The sequence below is a fragment of the Ursus maritimus genome, unplaced genomic scaffold (assembly GCF_017311325.1).
Source record: "Ursus maritimus isolate PB19 unplaced genomic scaffold, ASM1731132v1 scaffold_9, whole genome shotgun sequence".
NCBI classification, from domain to species: domain Eukaryota; kingdom Metazoa; phylum Chordata; class Mammalia; order Carnivora; family Ursidae; genus Ursus; species Ursus maritimus.
In genome coordinates, this window is record NW_024427107.1 from 10,614,747 (window position 1) to 10,641,777 (window position 27,031).

The window sequence follows — 27,031 nt, forward strand, 5'->3', positions numbered from 1 at the left end:
TCAATGTAATTCACAACATCAACAGAATGAAATAGAAAAAAATGTGATCATTTCAGTAAGTGTAGAAAAAAACATTTAACAAAACTCTAAACCTATTACTGAAAATACTCTCGGCTAACCAGGAATAAAAGGGAGCTTCATCATTCTGCTAAAGGGCATCCATGAAAAACCTACAGCTAGCCTCATCTTCTAGTTGTGAAACAAACCCTTTTCCTATAAGATCAAGAACGGGGCAAGGATGTGCTCCCACCACATCTATTAATTAAATGGTACAATGAAGAAAGACATAGAAATAAAAGCCATAAGGATTTCTGTGAAACTGTCATTATTCACAGATTAAACAGTTATGTATATAGAAAACTCTATGCAACATAAAAAAAACGCACAAGGACCAATGAGTAAATCTGGAAATGTCACAGAATACAAGGTGAATGTAAAAAAAAGAGAAAACCCACTGTATTTCTATATGCCAGTAACAAATAACTGGAAAAAATCAAATTTAAATAGCATCCAAAAAATCACCAATCTAGGAATCCATCCACCCAACTATGGCCACATGGACAGACAGAGCATCTCTGGCAGTGGGGGAAAGCGGGGCAGGTGTAAAAGACCTCTGTGGACTATCTTTAAACCTTTTCTTCAGATCTAAAATTAGTCCCACATAAAGTACTTTAAAGGGGATGTTTTGGGGTACAAATGGGGGACACCTGAATATGAAAGTATAAATTACATGGCATTAGAGAATCATCAGTACTTGAGTATTGTATAGTACGGAGGAGTGCCAGAGAATACCCTTCGGAGAGACACGTGTTGAAGTAGTTATGGGTGAAGTGTCATGACGTCTTGTAATGTAATTTCAAGTGATTCTGAAAAAGGCCTGTATTTTATACACAATACAAACATATACATACATGTACACATTACCTACACGTACATACACGTATGTGTACATGCGCACATACGTACTCACAAGCACGTGCAACTAAAGCAAACTGACAAAATGTTAACAAACTAATGCCTGGTGACCCACAGGGTATCTGTGTTCATTATGTTACTCTTGCAATTTGCGAGGATTTGAAAATTCCCAGAATGAACAGTAGGGAAAAATAAACATGGTTCTCCTTCATTTCTTCAATAAGAAAGTATTTCCTCAGAACTATGATGAAAGCTTATTTTGGCAAAAGTTTACTTTTTTCTTTGAGAGGAAGTATACAACTCTGGAATATCTTATTTTATACTGCAAATTTTCTTCCCCAAATTCTTCAGCCTAACATTTTAGAGACTGGGTTAAATTAAAACTTCCAGAATGAGCCATTTTTAAGTTAATGTCACGCTGAGGCCCAAGATTGAAAAAGTCGCTACTTAGAAGCATTATGCATTCTAAGTAGGTCAAAAGAAGCTAATTCTTCTTATTCCTTTTCCTTCCTAAAATGGAAGCTATTCTTCCCCCAGCAATCCGCTTACCTAATATATCCTGCAAGTATTAAAACAGAAAGAAAATTAACGCTATGAAGGTGAAACAGAAAAAGCAGCAAACAAATATACACACAGAAACATTATTGGCCAGATGGCTTTCCTGACAGTTCTTCAACACCTGAAAATGGAGTGTGAAGGTCACAAATCTCACAAAGATAGCAATAAAACAGAATATTACACACTAACCTCATTTATAAACATAAGTGTCTAGCAAAAGCCTAGCACCTCATAATCCATAAATGAATCTATTCAACCATTACATTCTATGTTGTCCTAAGCTGTAGTGATCTACAGATTCAGCAGAACTCTAAAATAAGAATGTAAAGTAAAAATATATAGTGAATAGGGCCTGAAATAACTTATCCATAAGATTTTGTACATATTAAAGAGTTTACATATAAAGTTAATGGGCCTGATGACAAAGTTTAGCAGGGTTGCTGGAAACAAAATGAATACACAGAAATCCACAGCATTCTATATATCAACAATAAACGGAAGATGAGGTTTTTAGGGCATCATTTACAACACCATCAGAAATATGAAGTACTTGGACTACATCTAGCACCAGAGAGGAAAGACCTTTATGGAAAGAACCATAAGGAAGACATTAAAGGAGGCCTCAATAAATGAGTGATTCATTGCAATCACCATCAAAATCTCAGGGAGCTTTCTTTTATGGAACTCAACAAGCTGTTTCTAAATTTATACAGAAGTGCAGCATAAGGCCAAGAATAGTGAAGACATAAATTAAAAAGGAAAATAAGCTGTGAGGCCCGGAACCTGCAGACACCAGGCGTTGTGATGAAGCTACGTGGTTGATACAGTGGTATTGCAGATGAGATACAAATCTACTTAGTACCAGGCAAGAAAGAAATAAGAGAACAGGTTCATATAAAACCATAATTATTTGCAGGAAATATATTGTATACTTAGAAAAGCCAAGAAAATCAATGAAAAAAACAGTGGACCAGTGGGAATGTAGTCTCCTCGTCCCTGCAAGACACTTTAGTAAGATACTGATCACAGCCTGAAGGGTCAGGAAAGACTTTCTGGAACAACCGACAGCTAAGCTGAAATCAGATGAATAAGTAAGAGTCAGCCCCGTGAAAAAGAGGAAGGAGGCCGAGCAGTCTAGGCACAGGCAACATGTCCAAAGGCTCAGAGGGAAGAGACCAAGCGGTAAGCTCCGGATCCGCATAAATGCAAAGAGCTAGCACACAGAATTCGAGAGAAGCCACCAGCGACCAGAGTAGGCACAAGGGCGAGAACCTAAGCCATGGAAGGTTAAAACTTTACCCTGAAGGCAATGGGAAATCTTGAAGAGTTTTAAACAGACAAGTGATATAATTGAGTAAGTTCTTTAGAAAAACCACATTTTCAAAGTACACTTGGTACAGTAGATAAAAGAGGACAGGAAAAGGGAAGACTGGGTCAGGCGGACAAGCTAACAGCTGTTACACTGTTCCGAGCAAAGGTGTTGGTGGCCTGAACTCAGGCAACAACAGTGGGAAACGATGGTGGCAGACTAGAAAGATCTTAGGGAGCATCGGTCAACAGGCCTGGCTGACTGACCAAAGTCAGGATGGAGAAGCAGAGGCCAGGGCATTCCCGACCACAGGTCTGGGCGCCACAGATGGCAACATGGGTGGTTTGGGACAAGCTGAAGGAGGCATACGGGTTGAAGACGTCCGATCCTTTTAGAATCAGGGAATGAGGGGCGCCTGGGCAGCTCAGCTGGTTAAGCATCCAACTCCTGATTTTGGCTCAGGTCATGATCTCGAGGTCCTGGGATCGAGCCCTGCATTGGGCTCCATGCTCAGTGGGGAGTCTGCTTAAGATTCTCTCTGCCCCTTCCCCTCCTTGCACATGTGTGTGCGCTCTCTCTCTAAAATAAATAAATCTTAAAAAATACAAATTAGAATCAGGGAATGAAATCATTAACTTACCTGTTTTTGTCAAATGACGTTCTAGCCAAACGTGACTGCAAAATAGCTGTTATCTAAGAAAAAAAAAACATTTAAAAATAAGTATTTATGAGTAAAACACCAATACAATTTAATTCACGATAAAGGCAATTTACTTTAGAAATTCTTACCATAGCAGTTTGGTCCCCTAGTTTGTCAAGGCAGGATGCTCTGTGAAGCTACAATATTACAGATATACAAGAATTTATTTTTTTCTCTAAAACAATATGAAGGTATTTCCTTAGAAGCAATGAAAAACAGCATTGTTATTTAGCAACAGTTAAGATCACTTCTGATATATCTATGGCTTCTTCCTAGTATACAGTTTTCAAATTCAACATATTCAAGTAAATCTGCTTCACATTTATAAAGGAAATTGTGGTTTTAGTGAGATGTATGAATATGATTTTTTTTTTTTTAAGTTTCTGCCTAAGTTTGCTTTGAATTCTCTGCCTGGTGAATGCCCAAGTGAGGTGCTGGCTTACCTGAAGCAAGGTCTCCACAACGTCCTCCACTTTCCCTGAAACATCCAATTCAAACACATACTCCATTTCGCCCTAACAAAAAAGGGAAACAAATCAAAGGAAGAGAAGAAGCATTTCAAACCATATTCCTTTAAGAACATCTGCAACCCCCCTGCTGACCTGTGCATGTATCTGCCTGCACCCCGCTCTGGAAGGAGAGAGTAGATTCTGTCAGATTTCCTGCTACATTGATTATTTTTTCCCTTCTGCTAACTTCGGGCTCAGTTTGTGGTTCTAGTTCTAGTTTCTTGAGGTGTACAGCTGGGTTTTTAAATCTGAGACATTTCTGTTCCTTAAGGTAGGCAGGTATCACTACGAACGTCCCCCTTAGGACTACTTTAGCTGCATTCTCTAAGTTTAGGCACGTTCTGGTTTTGATCTTGTTTGTCTCAAGGTATTTTTTAATTTCCCTTTTTATTTCTTCTTTGGCCCACTGGTGGTTCAAGGGTGTTATTCAACTTGCACGCAGTCTTCTAGGTATTTCTAGTTTTATTCCATGGTGGGCAGAAGGGATACTTGATGCGATTTCAATCCTGAATTTGTTTTGATTGTTTTGTGACCTAACATGTGGTGCATCCTAGAGAATGTTCCATGTGCATGTGAGAAGAATGTGGACTCTGCTGCTGTTGGGTAGAGTGTTCTCTATGTGTCTCTGAGGTCCACCTGGTTGGTCTACAGTGTTGTTCAGACCTGCTGTTTCCTAAATGACCTTCCGTCTGGATGTTCTACCCATTACTGAAAGTGGGGCGCTGAGGTCTCCTATTATTACTGGGCTGCTGCCAATTTCTCCCTTCAATTCTGTCAATGTTTGCTTCAAATACTGAGGTGCTCGGAGGATGGGGGACTATATGTTGTGAAGGTTAATGTGATGTGTCACATGCTCTCTTCTTCTCCTTGCCCCAAGGAAAAGTCTGCCAAGCTGTGCTGTCCTCTGTCTGCTGGACTATGGGTCCCCTCCTCCTTGTTTTCAGTGGCCCGAAGCATCTAGGGCATATGCCAGGTCCTGTCACCACTCCAAGACAGGCAAGACCGAAGCCAGTCCCTTGGGCAGCCACCCCAACAGTCAGAATACTGGACACATGGTCCAGTCTTGTCTCTCCCTCCCCGGGAGAAGTTGGGGGCTGAGTGTTCCCTCCCATCCCGTGGTGCTGTGTCTAGGGAGGGCCTACACTGACAGGATATTACAAACATCCCTATCAGCTTCAATGAGGCTGATTTCATGCTAAGCTGGGGTGCAGGGCCTCTTAATTGGTTTCCAGGTTTGTCACAAAAGGCATTGGTCCATGTATTGTTGATTGAATCAGTGTCTCCGTGAGAGGAACAAGGACTTCCTATTCTGTCATCTCTCATGGTCACCATCAGTGTCACTGTAGCCCTCTTTTTAAACTCTGGAAATTCTCGGGTGTTCTAATTCACACTGGAACAAAAGAGCTTTTCTTTGCTTCAGACAACCTCCCTCGTCTCCCTTTACATAACTTTACAATGGGCCAAGAACAGCTTTGCACTTCAAGTGGGTATCAGGAGAGCTTTAGGAAGGAGAGTCCCCCAGGCAGTGGTTCTCAGCGTGGGGGGTATCCTACCAACCCCATGAGGCTTTTGTCCATGTGTGGAGGTACAAGCCAACAGCAGGGGTGACGGTGTAGTAGGGGTGTTTAGTTTAGCCTGGGAGCAGGCTGCAGGGCAAGGGATGCCCCACACAATTAAGAACTATCCTTCCCCAAATGCCAACAGCCCCACCTGAGAGTTATTAAATCTCATATTTACAGTTTCTGACTAACTGGCACAGGCAAGTGTTTCTTGTGCACAAACCCCCAAGGCCACAGCGTGTGGTCCGCGTGTCCCACAAGTGCTGGCTGAGAAACTGCAGAGACAGAGATTCGGCCTGTAGGGCTGTCTGCTCAGAGAGGGTGGCTTTTCCTCATTCGCAGAGGTGGTGGCCCTATCCAGAGCACTAGCCTGATGCAGGTCCTATAAAGTATTATCCTATAATGCAGGTCCTATAAAATATCTTGTGGTAAAAGTATTGGTAAAAGCTGAAGCAAAAGAATTAAATAAAGCCCAGAATAGTTAAATGTAACATCTATGCTTACCTGACAAGTCCTGGAAAGCCAGATATTCTATTCAAGTCTACTCATAGCTTCTCCCAATTAAGAGAATTTATAAATTATGACTAAGCTCCCAAATAAGGGTACTTTATAACCTATAAATATTTCTCAAGCATTTAAAAAAATACATTCTCAGTGATATCCAGCAAATAATCTTATAAATGATACATATTCTGATTTCAATTTTTAATCTAATAATTAAAGCTTTTTTCTCCCCTATTTGACACATTTGTTTTGAAGTCAAAAAGTTAATTGAAATCTCTTGGACTGAACTCTCCCTTGGGTAATTCTGTTTTAAGTGCTGGTAACAAGGTTCTAAATACTCATTATTATTATATTTGATTAAAGATGTTAATAAAGTCACAAAATCTTATTGCTTAAAATCACTATACAAATTGCTAGGAATAAATGAAAGGCTTTACTTACCCTTTCGATTTTATATGGGGCAACAATGTTGTGTTCTTTAATGAAATATACCTGAGAAAAACAAATCAATGCTTGTAAAATAACTAAAAATTTTCAGAGTAATGAGTTACCATAAATCAGGATATTATGAATTGAATTTAAATCATTGTTACATAATCTCAATTTCAAGCCCTTGCATTAATCTTAGTATGACTTTAATGTTCTGATGTTAGAATAACAAATATTAAATTAAAAAGAGATTCATCAAGGCAACAAGTTAGCAATCACTACTGGATAAATAAAATATTTAAGATGTTTTATGAATGTCGGTACTTTTACCAAGTAACCAAGTAGACGGCCGAAGGAAGGTAATGTAAGGGCCAATTTTCTAAGAAATGGGTAAAACAGAGTCACTGTGGTATGAAATACATTTATTAACATAAAGAAATTTCTCTTCTCTAGAGGTGATCTGGGCACACGGTATTTCATATACACTTACACTGTATGTCAGCAACCATGTCTAACAAGGAACGTCAGCCCCAGAGCCATTAACATGGAGCCTGGACCCTTAGCCCTGCCTTCCCGACTGTTTTGGTGAAGGGTTGCCTGGCTGGGCCCTCAACACCAGCCACTTGACTAGGCCACAGAATGCAGACCTCCCTCCATCTGTCAGCTGTTCAAAACCTTTGCTTCTGTGGTAATATGCTCGTGCACTTTCTCCCATTTGAAACAAACCATAGATAAAAACCCTCCCTTGGTCTTATATCCTCCTTTTGCCATTTCTGTTCCTTTTTGTGGCAAAACTGTTTGCAAGAGCTGACTGTACTTTCTCTTGGGCTCAGGACTGGTTTTCAGCTGCACCACATTACAGAATCCAGTCCTGAGAAGGTCACAAAAGGTGCAAAGATCGCCATGTCACCAAATCCAAGAGTCTGTTCTAAGGACTTCCTCGATTCTGTTTCTCAGAGCACAGGACAGAGTTGATAGTTCTTCCTGAAGCAGTTTTCCAGTTGGCTTCCAGCCACCGGCTCCTGGCCCTCCCCGACCTCACCCACTGCTCCTACTGTCTTTCTTCGGACCCTGTCTTCCTAACCTCCCCCCGGTGGAGCTGCTGGGGCTTCGTCCTCAGATGCCCTGTGCACAATGGAAGCCTCATCCAGCCCCAGGGCGTTACCCAGGTTCTCTTTCTCATCTCCGCCTCCTCCCTGAGACCCACACCATTGCTCCCAAATGCCTACCAGATGTTTCCTCTCAGAGGCAACATTCTGAACAAAGCCTGCTCTTCTCCAGGCTTCTTTACAGCAGTAAATGGCACTGCTATCCACCCTGCTGGAGTCGTTCCTGACTGTTTTCCTTTGTGCCTTACAACTAATGCATCAGCACATCTGTGGGGCTTTCCTTCAGAATATATCCAGACGCTGACCGCCTCTCACCCTGCATCACTACCATCCTGATCCAAAACCTCTGGGTTCCCGCACCCCTAAAGGCCCTCCTTGCTTCTGCTCATACCCCCTTCCCCCACAGCATATTCTCTACCAGGCCTCCAAGAGATGTACAAATACATACGAAGCAGATGGTGCCCCTCTTCTTCTCAGCTCTCTAGGGGTTTTTATCTTTTGTGCTTTATTCGGACTCCTTACTGTGGCCCGTAGGCTCTCCATGACACAGATCCTGCCACTGCTCCAACCCTTCTCCCAGCTGCCCTTTGTGCCTTGCCCCAGGCACAGTCACCCTCACCGTGCCTGCCACCCACCAGGACACTGGCCTCGCAGGGCCTCCATTGCTCAGGATACTGCCTGGCTCATTCACTCAGGCCTTCTGAGCGGTTGCCTTCACATGCACCTCCTTGGCGAGGTGCCCTGGCCACTCTATCTACAGCAGCACATGTGCTCCTCATCCTTCTCTATCCTTTCGTCCTGTTGGCATTGTCTTCACTATAGAAGATGTCTGCTTATTGTCTCTTGCCCCCATCTCAAGATAAAGTCCATGGGGAGAGGGGCTTTGGATATTTTATTCTTTCCTATAGCTTCATAACCTTGAATATACTTACTGAACATACAAATACATGAATAAAAACTATTATTTACACCCACATACACCCCTCTTTATTCTACAAAAGAAAATTTGGAAGCAAAACTCTCTAAAGCCTAAAGGACCATAACATATTTCTGAAACAGTGTGACCACTTAAGGTAGTCAAAACCCACAAAAGTTGAGTTTTTTTTATTGTATACTCAATCCAGAAGTTTGAAATAATTCTAGATTGACTAACTGGTCACCGTTGGAGGTGAGGCTGGTTTTGAGTTTGCCTGACATAAGACCTCTTCTTATGGATAATTTTTATAATGGAAACCACACTTCTGACTGAAAAATTACCTCTTCCTTTCAAGATACAGACTTTCTAGCATTCGACCATGATGCAGAAGAATACTTCAGAAACAATGAGAGCACAGGTGCAGGCCACAATGATTAAAAATGGTGTTCTGCCCCCACCACCACCACCCAGAGTGGCTACAGACCGTTTGCCTATATGCCAGTTAAAACAACATGAAGTCAAAGATAGGCTGTGAAATGCTTTCTTCCTTAAGATTCATTGACTCATGGAAATCAGACCTAGAGAATCGCCTAAGCTGATATCTCCCAACTTTCATAAAATACTTTTCAATATGCATTAAAAAGTGTTCCATGAGCAGAAGGGGTAAGTGATCTAAAAACTCTGTTCCCAACCATCTGCCTCCTTGAGTCCCTCATGGCACTTCCTCTGGACCCTCTCTCTGTCTGTTTGCTAAGGCTTCGAGTCAAGTGCTGAAATAAAGAAAGGTGTGTCTTTGCTTCCCACAGCTTTTCCTAAACTTACCTGACCGCAGAAGGATTTTCCTTTGAACACTTCACCGAATTAGGGCTCTGTACATAGTTGGGACAACTTGATCTCTAACCCTCTCATTTTAGAGATGAAGAAGGTAAAATCCAGGGCAAAAAGCAAATGGGAGAGGCCCTCTACTCCCGTATTACATATAATTAAAAAAAAAAAAAAACACTATAGATGAACTAAGTGTATGATAGGAGAAAAACCGTGTTTTAATTTTTCTCCATGTTGCCGGTATTAAGCACAATACTGGGAATATATATGTATGCCGCATAAATTTGGGATGAAAAAAGGTCAGAATCCCAAACCTCATAATTTGTATGAGATGGCACATCCTGAGTTGGTGCCCTGGTTGTCACCATGAGTCAACCTGAGATCCCCCTCAGTGCTCTGCTGCAGGCCTCCCACCTTCTAAATGGCTCAGAGGCCACAGGAGGGACCACAGTGCTTTCAGCTCAACCCCCACACGCTGTCAGAACTCAAGAGGACAAAACCACCAGCCTGTGGGTGTCACGCAACTCTATAAACATTAAGGATCTCGGGGCGCCTGGGTGGCTCAGTCAGTTGTGTGCCTTAGGCTCCAGTCACGATCCCAGAGTTCCAGGATTGAGCCCTGTATTGGGCTCCCTGCTCAGCTCCCTGCTCCCTTCTCCCTCTGCCCCTCCCCCTGCTTGTGCTGTCTCTCTTGCACTCTCAAATAAATAAATACAATCTTTTTTTTTTTTTTTAAGATTGTATTTATTTATTTGACNNCCCAGAATGCTGGGATCACGCCCTGAGCCGAAGGCAGACGCTTAATGACTGCGCCACCCAGGCGCCCCGATAAATACAATCTTAAATAAATTAAAAAAAAAAAATTGAGGATCTCATAAGGGAATCACAGCTTTTAAAAAAATATAGTTCTCAATAGTTCAATCTTAAAAGCATATAAACATCTATTCCAACAGTCTTCATCTGAGATTTCTATAAATAATGTCACCGTGCTAAAAAAAAAAAAAAAAAGTGTGTGTGTGTGTGTGTGTGTGTGTGTGTATGTTCACTGAGGTTAGGAAAAAAATTTACTATGTGCTGCTTACCTGACTGAAAATGAGTGAAATCTCCCCGGATTTTGTCCTACAATGCAGATAGAAGTCATTAAAAATATATAATTTTGGGGGGGTAAAATTAAAGTAAAATTAAACAGTAACAATGACATACTTTGCAAAGTATCTATTGGATCCATTTTCTCCATGTTTTCCTATTTTTATGCAATCTCTCAAAGGAATCTGCATAAAATTGAGAGAGAAATATTATAGAAATGAGCAGGGTAAAATATACACAAAAAGTAAGAATGTCTCTGTTCATATTTAAAATGCATTTACCTTAATGATGGGCTGGGATATTGCATCTGGTTCAAAAATAACTGATTTTGAACATATTTTTAAGGAGCCTCTGATTTTCCTAGGGATCAAAGTACAAAGGATTATTATTAATGAACATAATAAAAGTCACTAAAGAATCATAATACATTTTAACTAGAAAATAGATAACTAAAGCATTAACTGAAAGAACAATGTAATTAATTGTAATTACATTGACCCCAGGCCGATGGTTTGCCAACCCGATCCCATTATTCATTAGGGACTGAAATTTTTATCACCCCTTCTGTGTTTATTATCTAGAATTCATCAACAAAGAACAACTTTATAGTATTTATTTATGATTTGGAGTGCAGTATTTATCTATGATTTGAAGTACAATTTGTACAAAGAAAGCAGAAAAAAAATGCTTGATTCTTTATCTCTATTTACCAAGTTTTAGAATAAAGAGTTGGTGTCCTAGGATCCCTGCCAGGTAATATAAATATCTCATGAACTGGTGGATTTTAATGATTCTGATGCATCTCTACCACTGCAGGCATTGTTCTTTTTCAATGTCAGTTTGTCCCATTTGTTGCCCAACTCTTCAAGTTGGCCCTTGTGTCCTTTTAATTCGATGTACGGTAGGTTTCGGACACCTCTCTTACTTGCCAGTAGGACAAGATGTGCCATGCTCATCCCGCACCCTTCCTGCCCCAGACTCAGACTCAGCCACTTCTCAAAGAGCCCTCATTCCTTTTCTTGGGAAGCGGTATTCAGAGAGCACAAACTCATTGCTAAGGGGTTTTTTTCTAGGACTTTCCGGAGGGGAGAGCTAGAAAATACTTTCTTTTAAAAGAAAAGTATATGAATTGATATAAACATTTCCAATTCAAACGTAAGATTAGGCTTTTAACTTAACTCCTTTACTATTAGATTTGTGTCTATTTCATCCTGAAAGTCTTGTCTTGGCATCAACATATTACTCATTTGCTTCATTTAACTATATAAATCAATGTGCATGTGTGAAAAAAACCAGTTTCAAAATAATAATACCATAATTACCAGCAACGATATTACTACTAAAACACGTACAACCTTTCTTGCAATTCTTTTTCTACTCGGGCTATATATATCTCACCAGACACACAAATTACTATGTTGTGAAGGTGATTAAAATTATTCTTCTCTGTGGTTAACCTTCCAACTTATATATACTTTAGTTTACTTGTTTCATTTTCTTTTTAATTTTTAAGATTTACTGTTTCTTCTAAAATTTAATTCTGTATTAAAATCTATGTAAAATATTTCTACATTTCCAAAAGCAGAGTTATAAAATAAGGGGCATTCGGAGAAGTCCAGTTGTCATTTTATATTATTTCCCCATTGTTCCTTCTTCTGTGTAGATAATTGCTTTCATTAGCTTTTAGTTTATGCTTTTTTAAGTACATAATTTAAAATGTTTTGTTTTTAAAAATAGAACCAAAAAATTATCCCTCTCCTTTCATAATTATGTGAAAGAGAGCATACAATACACAATATTCTGCTCTTTACTTTTTGCACCGAGTGCATGCTGGCGATCAGTCCACAGCACTATACAGACCTCCATTCCTTTGTTACCTCTGCATAGTACTCCATTATGAGGACACGCCACTGTTTATTCACTCAGTCCCCTAGTGGATCGTTTCCAGTATTGCAATTACAAGTAGTGTTATGATAAATAACCTTGTACAGACGTCCGTTTCTATATTTCCCAGGGCACCTCTGAGACAGTTCCCTAGAAGCAGCCTTGCTAGATCGATGGGTTAATGCACATGCAATGTTGCTAGATATCACCGAATTTACCTCCATGGGTCGTACCACTGAACTCTAATAATACCTTAAAAATTACAAAAACAGGTTTCAATTTGCTAGCTTATATCTATGTTTAATAATAAACAAATGCACTTAATTTTAAGCAAGACATTTTATGGTATGAGGCAGAGAAATATTGAGAGGAAAAACAACAGTACGGAATTCGGGAGAAGAATGTGAGCAAAATTCCAGAAGTAAGAAAGCAAGGTGCTGCTTTCAAGGAACCATAATTGTCTAATTTGAATGCTCAGGAAACAGACATGTCATAAGCTCCCAAACAAAAAGCTTAAATAATTTTCACTTTAGGTTGTATTTAAACAAATGCCACATGGCCTTGATGGTCTTTTCAAGATAAAAACCTGAAGAACACTAAAAATTAAAGAGTTTATCTAATATCAAAGCATTTCAAGTTGTGGCCTATAGTTAAGGGACATCTCCAAAGGAAATCATTAGCAGATACAATTTTGCGGGAACAATTCTGATCTTAGTTAATTCCAAGTTGGAATTTTAAACAAAATACTTCATTACACATTTTTGTACACAGCTTTCAAAAGCTATGGCCAGAGAAACCGAATCTGTTTTTATAGCAATAAGCACTAATGATTACAATATAGAGAAAACTGATTTTGCTTCCAGTTCAAATCAAATTATTCATTTTGAAAGTACTGATTTTTATGCCGCTCTGGTGTTTTATGATTATTACTTTACAACACCATAACCCAAATAACTGAGAGTGTAAGTATAAAAGTGATACAGGAAAAAAGAGCTGGAATGGATCAGTCCTGTCCAGCTCAGTTAAGACACCCACATGAGAGGAATTCATATACACTGTTTCTCAGCTTTAGAAACTATCTGAAGTTACGACAGCAACTTCTAAGTCCCCATTTCCCGTTACTTTCCCAGTACGAAAGGGGGGCAAATCTATATGACCATACATTTAATTTTAAAGATATCAGACGAGGGAAAGGTCTGCTGGTCCGTAGAGATCCAAAAATCTCCCTTACCTTTCATTCTGACCGCCCTTGTTCTGAATATGATTAGCTGTGTGTTGTTCAAAGTAGTATTCCTCCAAGTTAAGTAGGAGCAAGGAAAATCTAAATTTGGAAAAACCAGAACAAAACAAAACCTCATTTTTGTTTTTTAAAGCATCTGTTCCCAAAATGATTGTCCACTCATTAAATCAACAAATACCTGTTCGGTGTGTATTATACACCAGATGCTCTTCTCTATTCAGTGGGAGAAAGCAACAGACACACTTGCCCAGCCGAGCCAAATATAAAATAAATAAAATTACTCAGAGGTGGATTTTTAAAATTCCTTTAGGAGAAACCCCAAATTTCATGAAATAAAACTTATTTTTGCCTGAACCAAACCTAGGGCTTTCCCACCTATGGAGTTTTCATCCTTTGTTTCTGCTGGCTGACCACCAAGCTTCCCTACCTCCCCTTCCAGACCACACGCCCCTCCCGCTTTAGTGTTCTGCCTCCTGGTTAGTTGCACTTATCCTACCACTTCCACAAGATCACATGCCTCTGAGAGGCAGATATCTAAATATCTCCCTGTAATAACCAGTCTAACACTTTGGTGTTGAATAAATAAGTAAATTGAACAGAACAGGATTAAAATATAGTTCTTTTAAAAGTTTTAAGTGTTTTAAACTTTTTTTTAAAAAGGTTTTATTTATTTATTTGACAGAGACAGAGAAAGCACAAGCAGGGGGAGCAGGAGAGGGAGAAGCAGGCTCCCCACTGAGCTGGGAGCCCAGTGCGGGGCTCGATTACAGCACCCTGGGATCATGACCTGAGCTGAAGGCAGACGCTTAACTGACTGAAATACCCAGGTGCCCAAGTGTTTTAAACTTTTAAAAACACAATAAGGTAATAAGAAAATGTATTAATTCAGTTGTATGGCCACAGAAACAAATACATGGCAAATAACTGGAAACAAGTGTTATTCGTTCCGGAAACATCAGTGGCATCTAGAGTTACAGGAAAAGCTCTCAGGGGGGAGTGTAGGACAGGAGTTCTGGTGTGTTGGAGTGTATGTGTTGGTGTGTGTATCTCCAATAAACATAGCAGATTGGGCATGTATGTCTATTTCTGCTCCCTCCAGAAGCACCACTAAAACTTGAGTGAATGAAAATATTTTTTAAATGGTAAAACCACAGACCAAAGAAAATTGAAGAGTCACAAACAAAGATGAGAGCAACAAATCTGAGAGAAATGGAAAGCAGATGGGAGGAATCAGCAGTGATCAGAACCAGAACGGCACACACCTCCAGTAGAAGGTACCAATCAGAAGAAAACCAACTCAAGTCATAGGACTTCCAAAAAGTCCCGAAATTGCAGGTATCAGGTACAAAGAAGAGAGGGAGGAAGCATGGGGGGTAGTGGGAAGTCTGAATGAGTCAGTACCCAGATTCCTCCCCTGATGCTTATCCTACCTTCCTCTGGTTTTTCTAGAGAAAAACCAGAGGAAGAGTCTCCAAACTAGACATCAAGCACAGTGGAGAGCAGGGCTATGGTGTAAAAAGTAGGAAGACATAACCATTCCAAGTAACAGTTGGTAGATAACTTTTAGAAAAAAATGAAATAGCTGTAGAGAAAAGACCCATGGATAGGGGTATCTAATCTGCAAGAGCCAGGTCTTTACAATATCATCCCATACTGAAGCCCAACAGAGAAGGCCTGCCCACAGTGACACAGAATTACATGCTTCACACTTAAACAGGAACGGATAACCCAAAATCACCAGCCTCTAATATGAAAGAACTAGACCAAAACAAGCAGAAGAACACAACTTGAAGTTCTAGACACAATACAGAGAACAGGAGGTCAAAATCCTATAATAAATATACTTACAAAGAAGAAATTATATTCATGGAACAAGACATTGCTCATTACAAAGAAAATTGAACCAAAAGAAAAATAACTCATAAAGAATAATGACAGCAGGAACCAGCTTTACCATCTAATAGGGTAACTTTTTATTAGCCTATTTATGACTTTAAATCCATGAACAAGAATTAATCATATGCTAAAATGCCAGAGCTCAAAGTAAAACGCTCACTATTAATACTCACTCTGCATTTCAATACAATCACAAGAGTTAGGATTGCTAGAACAGTCCTTTGATGCATCAGATAATTTCCATGAAGGCTTAAATCAGAGAGATATTTATTAGTTAACTTGCCCCTTATTTTCAGTTTGTGCCTTAATGACCTGAAACTCTTTGCTTGGGCTGGAGATTTAACCCTGTCTTCCCACTCTTCATCTCCCCACTCTTCCTCTTAGACAGAAGGTAAAATAAAATAAGTATCTTTAATAAGACAATGGTGTAATTTTATTGCTATGAAGCACAAGTAGCCATCATAGACAACCAGCTCTTCCGTATAATTATTAAAATATAGTCCTATTCCTTGCAATAGCATGAATGGATCTAAAGGATATTAAACTAAGTGAAATAAATCAGAGAAAGACAAATACCATATGATTTCACTCATATGTGGAATTTAAGAAACAAATGAATAAAGAAAAAAAGAATACACAAAAACCCACAAAACCAGATTCACATATAGAAAACTGGTGGTTGCCAGAGGGCAGGTGGATGGGGGATGGCTGAAATAGGTGAAAGGGTTTAAGAGTACATTTGTGATGAGCACTAAGTAATGTACAGGATTGTTGAATAATTATATTATACACTGAAACCAATATAATGCTGTATGTTAATGATACTTAAATTAAAAATAAGTAGGTTTTTTAAAAAAATGTATAATCCTATTATATCTAATAGAATTATATTAATAATTTTATTTATATATGTTAATTATATGTTTTTAGAAGAAAAATAAAATATATTCCTATTATTATATATTATGTACTATATATTACAGTACATTATTATTAAATGTCCATACTACCCAAAGTGATTTGCAAATTCAATGGAATCCTTATCAAAATCTCAATGGCATTTATTAGAGAAATAGAAAAAAAATCCTAAAATGCATATGGAATTGAATAGCCAAAACAATCAAGAAAGAAAAACAAAGCTAGCAGCCTCACAGTTCCTGATTTCAAAACATATTACGAAGCTACAGTAATTGAAACAAAATCAAAATCAGCAAAAAGATACATACACCCACGGAACAGAATAGAGTTCAGAAATAAACCCTCACATATATGGTCAAATATGAGTTCCAAGGCCACAAATAAGAAAAGGACAATCTCTTCAACAAATGATGCTGGGAAAACTGGATTTCCACATGCAAAAGAATGAAGTTGGGCCCTTACTTTATTTATTTATTTATTTATTTATTTATTTATTTATTTATTTTAAAGATTTTATTTATCTATTTGACAGAGATAGAGACAGCCAGCGAGAGAGGGAACACAAGCAGGGGGAGTGGGAGAGGAAGAAGCAGGCTCATAGCGGAGGAGCCTGATTTGGGGCTCGATCCCATAACGCCGGGATCACGCCCTGAGCCGAAGGCAGACACTTAACCGCTGTGCCACCCAGGTGCCCCTGGGCCCTTACTTTAACATCACATACAAAAATTAACTCAAGATGGATTAAAGACTTAAATGCAAGACTTGAAAGTATGAAACTCCTAGAAGAAGACTTGGTGGAAAGCTTCACAACATTGTATTTGGCAGTAATTTCTTGGATAGGACACCAAAAGCATAGGCAACAAAAGCAAAAATAAACAAATGTGACTAAATCAAACTTAAAAACCTCTGGGTGGCAAAGAAAACAATCAACAGAATGAGAAGGCAACTTAAACAATTAAAAAAAATATTTGCAAACCACATATCTGAGAAGGAGTTACTACCCAGAATATACAAAGAACTCCTACAGCTCAACAAAAACAAAATGTAACCCAATTAAAAAATGGACAAAAGACTTGAATTGATACTTCTCCAAAGAAGATATACGAATGGCCAAAAAGTATATGAAAAGATACTCAATATCACTAATCATCAGGAAAACACAAACCAAAACTACAAATGAGCCATCACCTCATACACTATTAAAACAAACCAGAACCCCAAAAATAACAAATGTTGGTGAGGATGTGGAGAAACTGGGACCCTTGCCCACTGTTGATAGGACTGTAAAACGTTGCAACTGCTATGGAAAACAGTATAGAGGTTCTTTCAAAAATTAAAAATATAACTACCACACAATCCACAGTCCCACTTCTGGGTATGTATCCCAAAGAACTGGAAACAGGATCTCAAAGAGATATTTGCATCACCATGCTCACGGCAGCATTATTTACAATAGCCAGGAGGGGGAAGCCACCTAAATGTTCATCAACGATGAGCTGATAAAGAAAATGTGGTTTATACATACAATGGAGTATTATTCAGCTTTAAAAAAGAAGGTAGTCCTGTCTAGGTGGAGGAACCATTATGCTAGTGAAATAAGCTAGTCACACAGAAACAAGCATTACATAATTCCACTCATATAAAGTATCTAAAGTCGTCGAACTCTTACCCAGAAAAAACAGAATGGTGGTGGCTAGGAGCTGGTAGTAGGGGAAAAGCAGAGCTGCTTCTCAGGGGGCTGCTCTTCAGTGGGTTGAGAGCTCCAGTTCTGCACAATGGAAAAGCTCTAGCGACCCGCTGCACAACGTGAGCCCACTGGACACTACTGTACTATACATGTAAAAGTGGCTAAGACAGTAAGCCTACATGATGTGTTTTTTACCACAATTAAAAAAATTAATATCAACTACGTAGAATTGGAGTCACTATCTTGGCAAGTAACTTACATTCTCCTTAATTTACCAAGACGCGCATTTTGTAAGAAATGTAAAACACACGGTACACAGATAGAACCAAATCATATTATTTAAAGTTAAAGGATTAAGGAATTTTTCTGAGTTTGCATTTTCTTTCTACTGAAGTGTTCAGTGACACCTGCTTTAAAAATGTTTGTAGGTACAAATTATTACAATAAAGTTTCATGGTATTTTGTTTTGTTTTGTTTTGTTTTTGTTTGTTTTTTTTTTTAAAGATTTTATTTATTTATTTGACAGAGATAGTGACAGCCAGCGAGAGAGGGAACACAAGCAGGGGGAGTGGGAGAGGAAGAAGCAGGCTCATAGCGGAGGAGCCTGATGTGGGGCTCGATCCCACAACGCCGGGATCACGCCCTGAGCCGAAGGCAGACGCTTAGCCGCTGTGCCACCCAGGTGCCCCTCATGGTATTTTGAATGATGATTTTCAAACCATATCCTCAGGAGGAAAAGGTTCTGTGAAATCACTTTTTAAATGTTTTCTTGAGGAGACTCTCGGCGCTGCCCCTGGAGATTCCTTAGCTTAATCCGTCTTTACAGAAGTGTGGAGGGCTCTTTGGATTCTCTTTGATAAATTTACTCATTCCGCAACTTAACTTTCCTAAAAAGATGCTGCCCCATCCTCAGGTCACCTAATTTGTAAAGCATACTATTCAGCACTCCACCAAAGCATAAAGTAAGTTCACTCAAGGCGGCCCTCAGAGTAACCTTGCGTCTGTGCCCACTCACCCACCACTCCATGCTCTACTGATCAACAGTATTTATAATGGATCCAGAAGATTCGGCTAGTCCATCATTTCTCTGGATTGGAGAGGTTTCACTGTGTTGAGGAGAACTGTTATGTGCTCAGTGAGAGAAAGTGCCCGATGCCGTGGTGACGTGTGTACATGGACAGACACAGGAAAAGGCACGAGCCCTGCACTTGCCGTCTCTACTCTGGGTCAAACTAGACTCTACGGCCCCTACTACTCAGAGAGTTGGTGCAACTATATTGGGCATTTTTTGTGAGCTTCCTAAAATGGCTCTGAAATGAGGACAATAAGAAAAATGTTGAATGGACAAGGGAGAGAACACAGTCTTGTGACTCACCATGAAAATGTGCACCCTGTAATATATTTGACAGTGACCTCTGAATACAGTCACATATTGTCCCACATATCTATATTAACATTAATTTCTCCTTTCTTGATTCTGCTATTAAGACATCAAAAAAAAAAAAAAACACCCCAAAAAACAAAAACCCACCTTATGCTCTAACAAATTTCCGATAAACTAAGCTGCTGCATTTTCCTGACCTACCAGCCAGAACTCTGACAAAGAGATTAGCACGATGTAACTTTATAGTGGATTCATGCTGGAGCCCGGTGGCAACAGCTTCCTCTTCTAGTGGTTTATAAATGATCTGTCTGATCTAGAATTAGCACTCAACTGACTTACGCACATATGTTCTTTCTGCACCTTTTCAAGTTCCTAGATCGCGGAATGAGTCTGTGGTCCCAAACTCAAATTGTCCTGGCAGCTTGCAGCAGGAGAGGGAGCACGCATCTTCGCCCATCTCAGGAACATTGATTCTGTCATTTCCAGGCTGAAGGTCAGTATCACTAACACAGTACAAAATAAGAGCCACGTCCTCGGTTATACATCAGTTTTCCACTACCGGCCCGGGCCCTAGGCAGCAGCCTGCTTTTAAATTCAACTTTATGATATTAAAAAAATTTTTTTTTTAAATCTGTAGCATTTTTTAAATCCACCACTCAGTTGGGGCTTTAACTTTCTTGATGCTAATTGTGCAGGCCTGTGACATTCTCTTAATCTGTCCCTGGTTGTTGTCCTTCCTATCTTATACTTTTAAAAAATTATAAGCTCAGAGGACATTACCTATACAACCATCCTATGTTTAATTGCTTGTCTGATTTTCTATAACTCTTCACTGAAGACCACTGGGCTTGGATGTTCTGAATTTTATTTGAAAGTTTCAAAACTTTCTGGATCAATATCCATTCCAGAACCGTCCAGTAATAATAGCTATCTTTTTGTTTTTTCCTTGAAATTTTCAATCTCTGCCTTCTAAAAAATCTACTTCTGTGTTATGACAGAATCCTTCTTGACTCCCCCCCACCCTGGGCTTCAATGATAAACAACGGACTGCCTTTTCCGAAGGTTTCCAGGACTGCTACTTAATTAGTTTCTCTTTAATATTCAGAATTTTGCAAAGGTCTCAAGTTCTCTGCCTTAAAAGAGATTAAAATTTCAACAAGGAAACTCAAGAAACTGTAATTATATCTCACTAAGCATTGACTAAGTAAGCTCTCCTGTCATTGTCTGTGTTGCTATTTCCTGTTTCAATCTACATCAGGTACATGTCTGCCATTTTTTCTACTCACTTAGGTGGCCTGTCACAAAGGAATGCAATTATCCTCCGTTCCTCTTCCTAATAAGTTCTGTGGGTTTTTCCCCTGTATTCACGGATTCCCCTGCAGTTGTACTCCTTGACATTCAGGACCCACTGTCGCACCTACCAACAAGTCATTCCTTTTGAACATCTCTGTAGCTTTTCAGCACTAGATTCCAATCTTTTTTTTTTTAATTTCATTTATTTAGTTTTGATTGAGAGAGGAAGAGAGAGAGTGCGTGCATGAGCACGGGGGAGGGGCAGAGGGAGAAGCAGACTCCCCACTGAGCAGGGTGCCAGATGTGGGGCTCGATCCCAGCAGCCCAGGATCATGACCTGAGCTGAAGGCAGACGCTTAACCGACTGAGCCACCCAGGCGCCCCTAGATTCCAATCTTGAGTTCCCATCCTTAGAAGCTCCAGTAACACCTAAGACACACATTAATCCTTTTCTGTAATAAAATTTAACACATTTTATTATCCGTGTTCTACATATTTGCATAGAGACATCTGAGTGACTAAATGTTATTTCTAGGTCTGGAACTGATAGCTTTCTCACGTAAATTACCGTCCCCCTCTTCCCCTGGAGTAGCATTTCATTTCCTACCAGCTGTCCTCCAGTGTAACCAGTGTCACCATTTCATCTGGCCCTGTGATCCTTTCCTTTGGGGGTACGTTTAAAACTCTACCACTTGGCCAGACTCGGAAATTACATCCCCCTCTGCCTATGTGAGACGCAGTTACTTCCTGGACAAGATGGTTCAGATACTGAAATCCCTTTCATTGTCACCATCCATAGGCCAGTCATTTCCACTTTCAAGTCTCAACTATCTATGAGAACAAATGGCAAAAATATCATCTATGCTTTCAAAATCTTTCAATTTCCTCATCAAGGGTCATAGCCTGAGGGAGGATGCTCCATGAGCCTTCTCTAAACTATGAAGAAGATAAACACGGAAGCATAGTTCAAAGGAACCAAAAAAAAGGGGGGGGGATGCTTAATTATTGTTATCTAGAAAGTGCTTCTCAAACCGGAATGTGTGTACGATCATGTGGGGATCACATTAAAATACAGATTCTAATGCAGCACATCTGGGGCGCAGCCTGAGACTGGCCATTTTCTTTCTTTCCTTCTTTTTCTTTTCTTTCTCTCTTTCTCTCTCTCTCTCTTTCTTTCTTAAGATTTTATTTATTTGTCAGAGAGAGAGCACAAGCAGGGGAAGCAGCAGGCAGGGGGAGAAGCAGGCTCCACACTGAGCAGGGAGCCCGATGTGGGACTTGATCCCAAGACCCCAGGATCATGACCTGAGCCGAAGGCAGACGCTTAACCCACTGGGCCACCCAAGCGTGCTTAGACTGTGCATTTCGTAACAAGCTCCAAGGCAACGCAGAGGCTGCTGGCCCATGGATTACACTGAGAATAACAAGGTGCTAACTCATACCCATGTAAACTGGGCTTCCATCATTCCTCAATCATTCTAAATTTCTGAGATACCATAAAAATAAGCATTAGCCTCATATTTAAAACAGAAGCAGCACGTTATGGTGGCACAGGGGGTGGCCTTGGATCACATAACAGCTGTTTTAGCCTTAGCTCAGCCACGACTTGGCTGTTAGACTTTTAGTCCAATCACTTTATCCATTTAGGCCTCAACTATAAAATTGAGGGAAGGGAGACAAATTAGATTACCTCAAAAGTCTCTTCTTAACCAGTGGGTTTATAGATTTACTAAATAGACCCAGGCTTACACAAATCAGCAGGAATCCCACTTCAGACATTATTGGCAGATTACATGTCTAGAACAACAATCTCTCTATAGATACAGAGCCTCTAAAATTGCTAGGTAAATTACTACCATCATTTTTTTGAAATGCTTGGCTGAGGTGATGGGAAAGTGAGGGAAAGCCTCAGAAGAGAGAAGTTAGCAGGTACTGGAGCAGATTTTTCCCCTGGGGCTTTGCCCAACTCTGAGTACTAGACAGCTACATTCATAGGGCCACGTGCCCTGAGAGGACAGGGTGGGTGGGATAGGGGGTGAGCAGGCGCAGAAAAAGCTAGGATCCCTAAAGTTAACACCGTTGGAGGATGGACATAAAACCACCTACCCGACCTCCCGTCCCCTGGAGATGGTAGGACCTGGGCTCTGAACCGGGGGCAAAGTCAGTCTCCCTTGAGAGTATGAAACCACCAGCCTGCCTTGACACACATTTGGGGCTAGAACTCACACTACTTATGTAGCCCAATAAAACTCAAGACAAACCAGGGTGGTCTCTCCTAGCACCCCAGGCAGAAATGAATGCAAACACTTTCTGGAAAAATCCACTGAAACTCAGGCCTGCAAGAATTCCCAAGGATAAGCTTCCAAACAACAAGAAGCCACAATCAAAAATCCTAGAACAAATGAGAAACAATATTACCAGATGAGGGTCAATATAAGCAACAGACTGTTCAGTCAAACCTGTAAAAGCTACAGATAATTTATTTTCCATATCTCGTCACTCCAATAGATAAGTTTAAAGAAAGAGAAGGACATCAAAAGTATAACAAAGAAACAGACTTTTATCGAAACTGATCAGGCAGTTATAAATGACCCAAATAGAACTAGAAATTTAAAAATAATTGAAATTAAAGCAAAGGAATGATATAGACAGCAAATTAGGAACTAGAGAAAAAATCTGTAAATTTTAAGATGGATTTACATAACCCAGAATGCAGCACAGAAAAATATAGATAAATGTTAAAGAGTGTTTATGAGAAATAAAAGCAATATTCTAAAAGCTGAAGGCTTGGTTCTAAATTTTCTAAAACTTCAGCTTTAGGAATACCAATCAGGACAGGTAAATAAAAAGAAATTTCTATACAGACAAACAGCAGAGCACTACAAAGTGGAGATCTTAAAAACGGCCAGAGAAAAGATAGAGTCCTTACAAAGAACAGTTAGACTTAAATGACAAGTGTTTGTTGCAGGCTGGGCTCCCCCGGAATGGAATGTGGCCTCTTGCAAAGCTCCACAGAAGCCTGCTGTGCTCCTGGGTCAAAGGCAAACAGCCCCAGCCAAATGCAAGGCTTGGACCACAGTGTCTTAATTATGCCAGAGAAAGTGCTGGTGGTTCCCTAACGATGAACACAGATAAAACAAGTTCTGCCCCTATCCTGCCACATCATACAGACTCAAGTGCAAGGCTTAACAGCCCCAACCAGGCCAGGGAAGGGGCAAGGCCAATGCACAGCCACAAATGCTGAGCTGGACATGGTGAACCAAGGTTCCATCACAGCACAGCTCTACTGCATCATGGCTCCTGATCATTCCACGGGATCCAGGTTTCTCCTGGAGTCTGAGGCCTGACCCTGTTAGGCAGCTAAGAGCTGCACCACGGCGGGCACAGCACACCTGTTACTGACCTTTTCGCTGAGTTCAGGAATTGAGTTTCCTCCCACCAACAACTGCTCCAGCAAGTTGGGTGCATATTCCCTGGCTATCTGCCTTCATCTGCACGATCTTCAAAATGCTGAGAACATTACAGTTGACCCTTGAACAACTTGGGTTTGAACTGTGCTGATCCACTTACATGTGGGTTTTTTTTTTTTTTCAATAAATACACTACAGTACTGTAAATGTATTTTGTCTTCCTTAGGATTTTCTTAACAACATTTTCTTTTCTCTAGCTTACTTTAAAAATACAGTATATAATACATATAGCATACAAAACATGTGTTAATCGACTGTTATTGGAAGGCTTCCAGTAAACAGCAGGCTACCAGTAGTTAAGTTTTGGGGGAGTCAAAAGTTATACACAGATTTTTGACTGTGCAGGGGGGTTGGTGACCAGCCCCGGTGTTGTTCAAGGGCCAAAAGTATGCATCTAGCAAAACTGATCTCCAAAACAAGAACATAAACACACGTTCAGACAGACAAAAACAGTTTATCATCATCAGGGGGAACTTCTAAAGGATATTCTTCAGGAAAGAGAAAATAATTAATAGAGAAGATATGATAGGCAAGAAGGAATGCTGAACCAAGACAATGGTAAACATGCATGTAAAACTATATAAACATAAACATTAACTAGACAATTTTAATGTCTAATTTGTAGGTTTAAAATCTAGATTGAAAATACTAGACAATAGAGACTACAATTTAGGATGGGACAACAGAAGTACTCTAAGGTCTTTACAGTGTTAGGGAGAAGGGTTAAGAGAATGATTAGTTTCAGATCTTAAGCTAAATATCAATGTTAAAATTTCAAGGTAAGCTCTAGAAAAACAGAAACAGAATATATAAGTACCGTACTCTTCAGGAAAAATGAAAGAGACCAAGGGAGTCTTAATCCAAAAGAACGGGAAAAAAAAGACAAAATTAACCAAAAAAATTAAAAAATAAAAATAAATTCAAATACTTCTGTAATATAATAAATGTAAATGTACTAAATCTGTCAAGACAAAAATTATTGGAAAATGAATTATTAAAATATCCAACCACTATTCTATTAATAAGAAATATGCCTAAAACATAAAGACACAGAAAAGTTGAAAAGTAAAAAAATGAAAAAGTCCATATAATGCAAAGAAAACGGATACAGTTATATTAATATCAGACAAAACAGAAAAAAATAATTACTAGTAGAGATCATTATATATTGATAAAAGAGTCAATTTTCTAGGAAGATAGCAATTTTAAGCTTACATAGACTTAATAACATCCCCTGAAGATATTGTAGCAAAAATTGATAGAAATATAAGTCAAAGTTTGCATCATGAAGCATCTCCCAGTAATTGATAAGTCAATCAGAAAAAAATTCATTAAGAAAAATGAAGGATCTAAATCTAACTAATAAGCTTAATGTAACAGATATATAGATACTATGCCAATGTTAATATAAATCTATTTTCAACCTCACATCAATTTGTGGAAAATGACTACAATCTAAGTCATAATAATTTCAAAGAATTAGTATTATACAGAACTTATTCACTAAACACAAATTAAAAAATAAAAAACAGGGGCGCCTTGGTGGCTCAGTCGGTTAAGCATCCTACTCTTGATCTCAGCTCAATCTTGATCTCAGGGTCCTGAGTTCAAGCCCCATGCTGGATGTGGAGCCTACTTAATAAAATAAAAACAAAGAGATAATTTCAAAATCTTAGAGTTTTAAATGTTAAGTCACAAGTGTACGTGTCTGAGGGATAAAAGATGAAATTGCAATGGTATTTAGAAAAAAAACAAGCGATGAATTCATTAAATGGCCATACCCACTTTATATCACATCAAAAACAATTTTTTAATAAAAATCATAGAGCAAACGCACTCAAAGTTTATGGTTATCTTCTTGTGTCTTCTTAAATGGTAACCATTTTGGAAGAAGCTAATTTCAGACAACGATAAGGGCATAAAGTAAAGGACCAGTAATGCAGTTTGGGTAAAGCCAATGTAAATTCCGAGTCGATCAAAATATTTGCAACATTTATTTCTCCTCCCACTATTTTTTGTTTTGTTTTGTTTTTTTGTTTTTATGTGAGAAAAATAAACCCTGTTTCTGAGTCACAGTTAGGTAGATTTCCTTCAACCCTTCAGCATTCCTGACTAACTGTGGTTCTGCAGTTTATTTCCATTTTCAACACCTGGCATATCCCAATGAGATATTATAAGAATAGGATGGTAAGTCTTAGAAATAAAAGAATAAACAGGAGTATAGTAAAGCACTTTGCCCTCTCAACCAGTACTTTTAGTATAATAAATACAGAATCAATTGATAAAATAACTTATTAAGTAAAAGATACTTAGTGTCAGTGAGAAATTTAATATCAGCATAACCAAGAGAATCACATACACATGGAATGTTTGAAAGCAAAGTTGAATTCTAAGAAGTGCCCATAAAACTATTAAGGAAATATGTGTGCTCAATATAGAATTCATGATTCATGACAATGTTTTATCCTGGGATGACAGCTTACAAGCTACACCTAAGTAATTTGTTGTACAACATTATAGAGAGAAAAATTTGACTCTCCCCTAGTAAGAGCACGCCTCAACTATCTAAATTTCTAATCGCCCAAGGAAAAAATAGCTATTCTTCCATCACACCACTCCCAGATGTGAAGATAAAAAATATTTAACAATTAGCCTACTCTTAAATCTTAAAATAGAAATATCTTAAATAGCAGCAGTTGTAAAATATCCCTATCTGCTAACCCACTGTACACATTTGTTATTTCCAACAGCTCCAAAGAAAGATATGTGAATTGTCTTTAAAAAATTTTTCCATTTATCTTAACACCTACACAGTGCATTTTTTAAAACCAGCAAAATCA

General features: G+C 39.1%; 1 protein-coding gene across 3 annotated transcripts in view; it reads right to left on the bottom strand.

Annotated features, from left to right (window-relative positions):
• Positions 1–27,031, bottom strand: part of NSMAF (neutral sphingomyelinase activation associated factor) — a 57,696-nt gene that overhangs the window by 27,023 nt on the left and 3,642 nt on the right. For all 3 annotated transcript variants that reach the window (XR_005833606.1, XM_040625521.1, XM_040625520.1), the window contains exons 2-9: positions 13,535–13,624; positions 10,701–10,779; positions 10,537–10,604; positions 10,416–10,452; positions 6,496–6,546; positions 3,926–3,997; positions 3,572–3,619; positions 3,423–3,475 (exon numbers count right to left, since the gene is read on the bottom strand). Coding sequence is in view for 2 of the 3 variants with exons in the window: in XM_040625521.1 (XP_040481455.1) it covers positions 3,423–3,475; positions 3,572–3,619; positions 3,926–3,997; positions 6,496–6,546; positions 10,416–10,452; positions 10,537–10,604; positions 10,701–10,779; positions 13,535–13,624 (498 nt within the window). In the remaining variant the exon portion in view is untranslated. The remainder of the gene's footprint in view (positions 1–3,422; positions 3,476–3,571; positions 3,620–3,925; positions 3,998–6,495; positions 6,547–10,415; positions 10,453–10,536; positions 10,605–10,700; positions 10,780–13,534; positions 13,625–27,031) is intronic.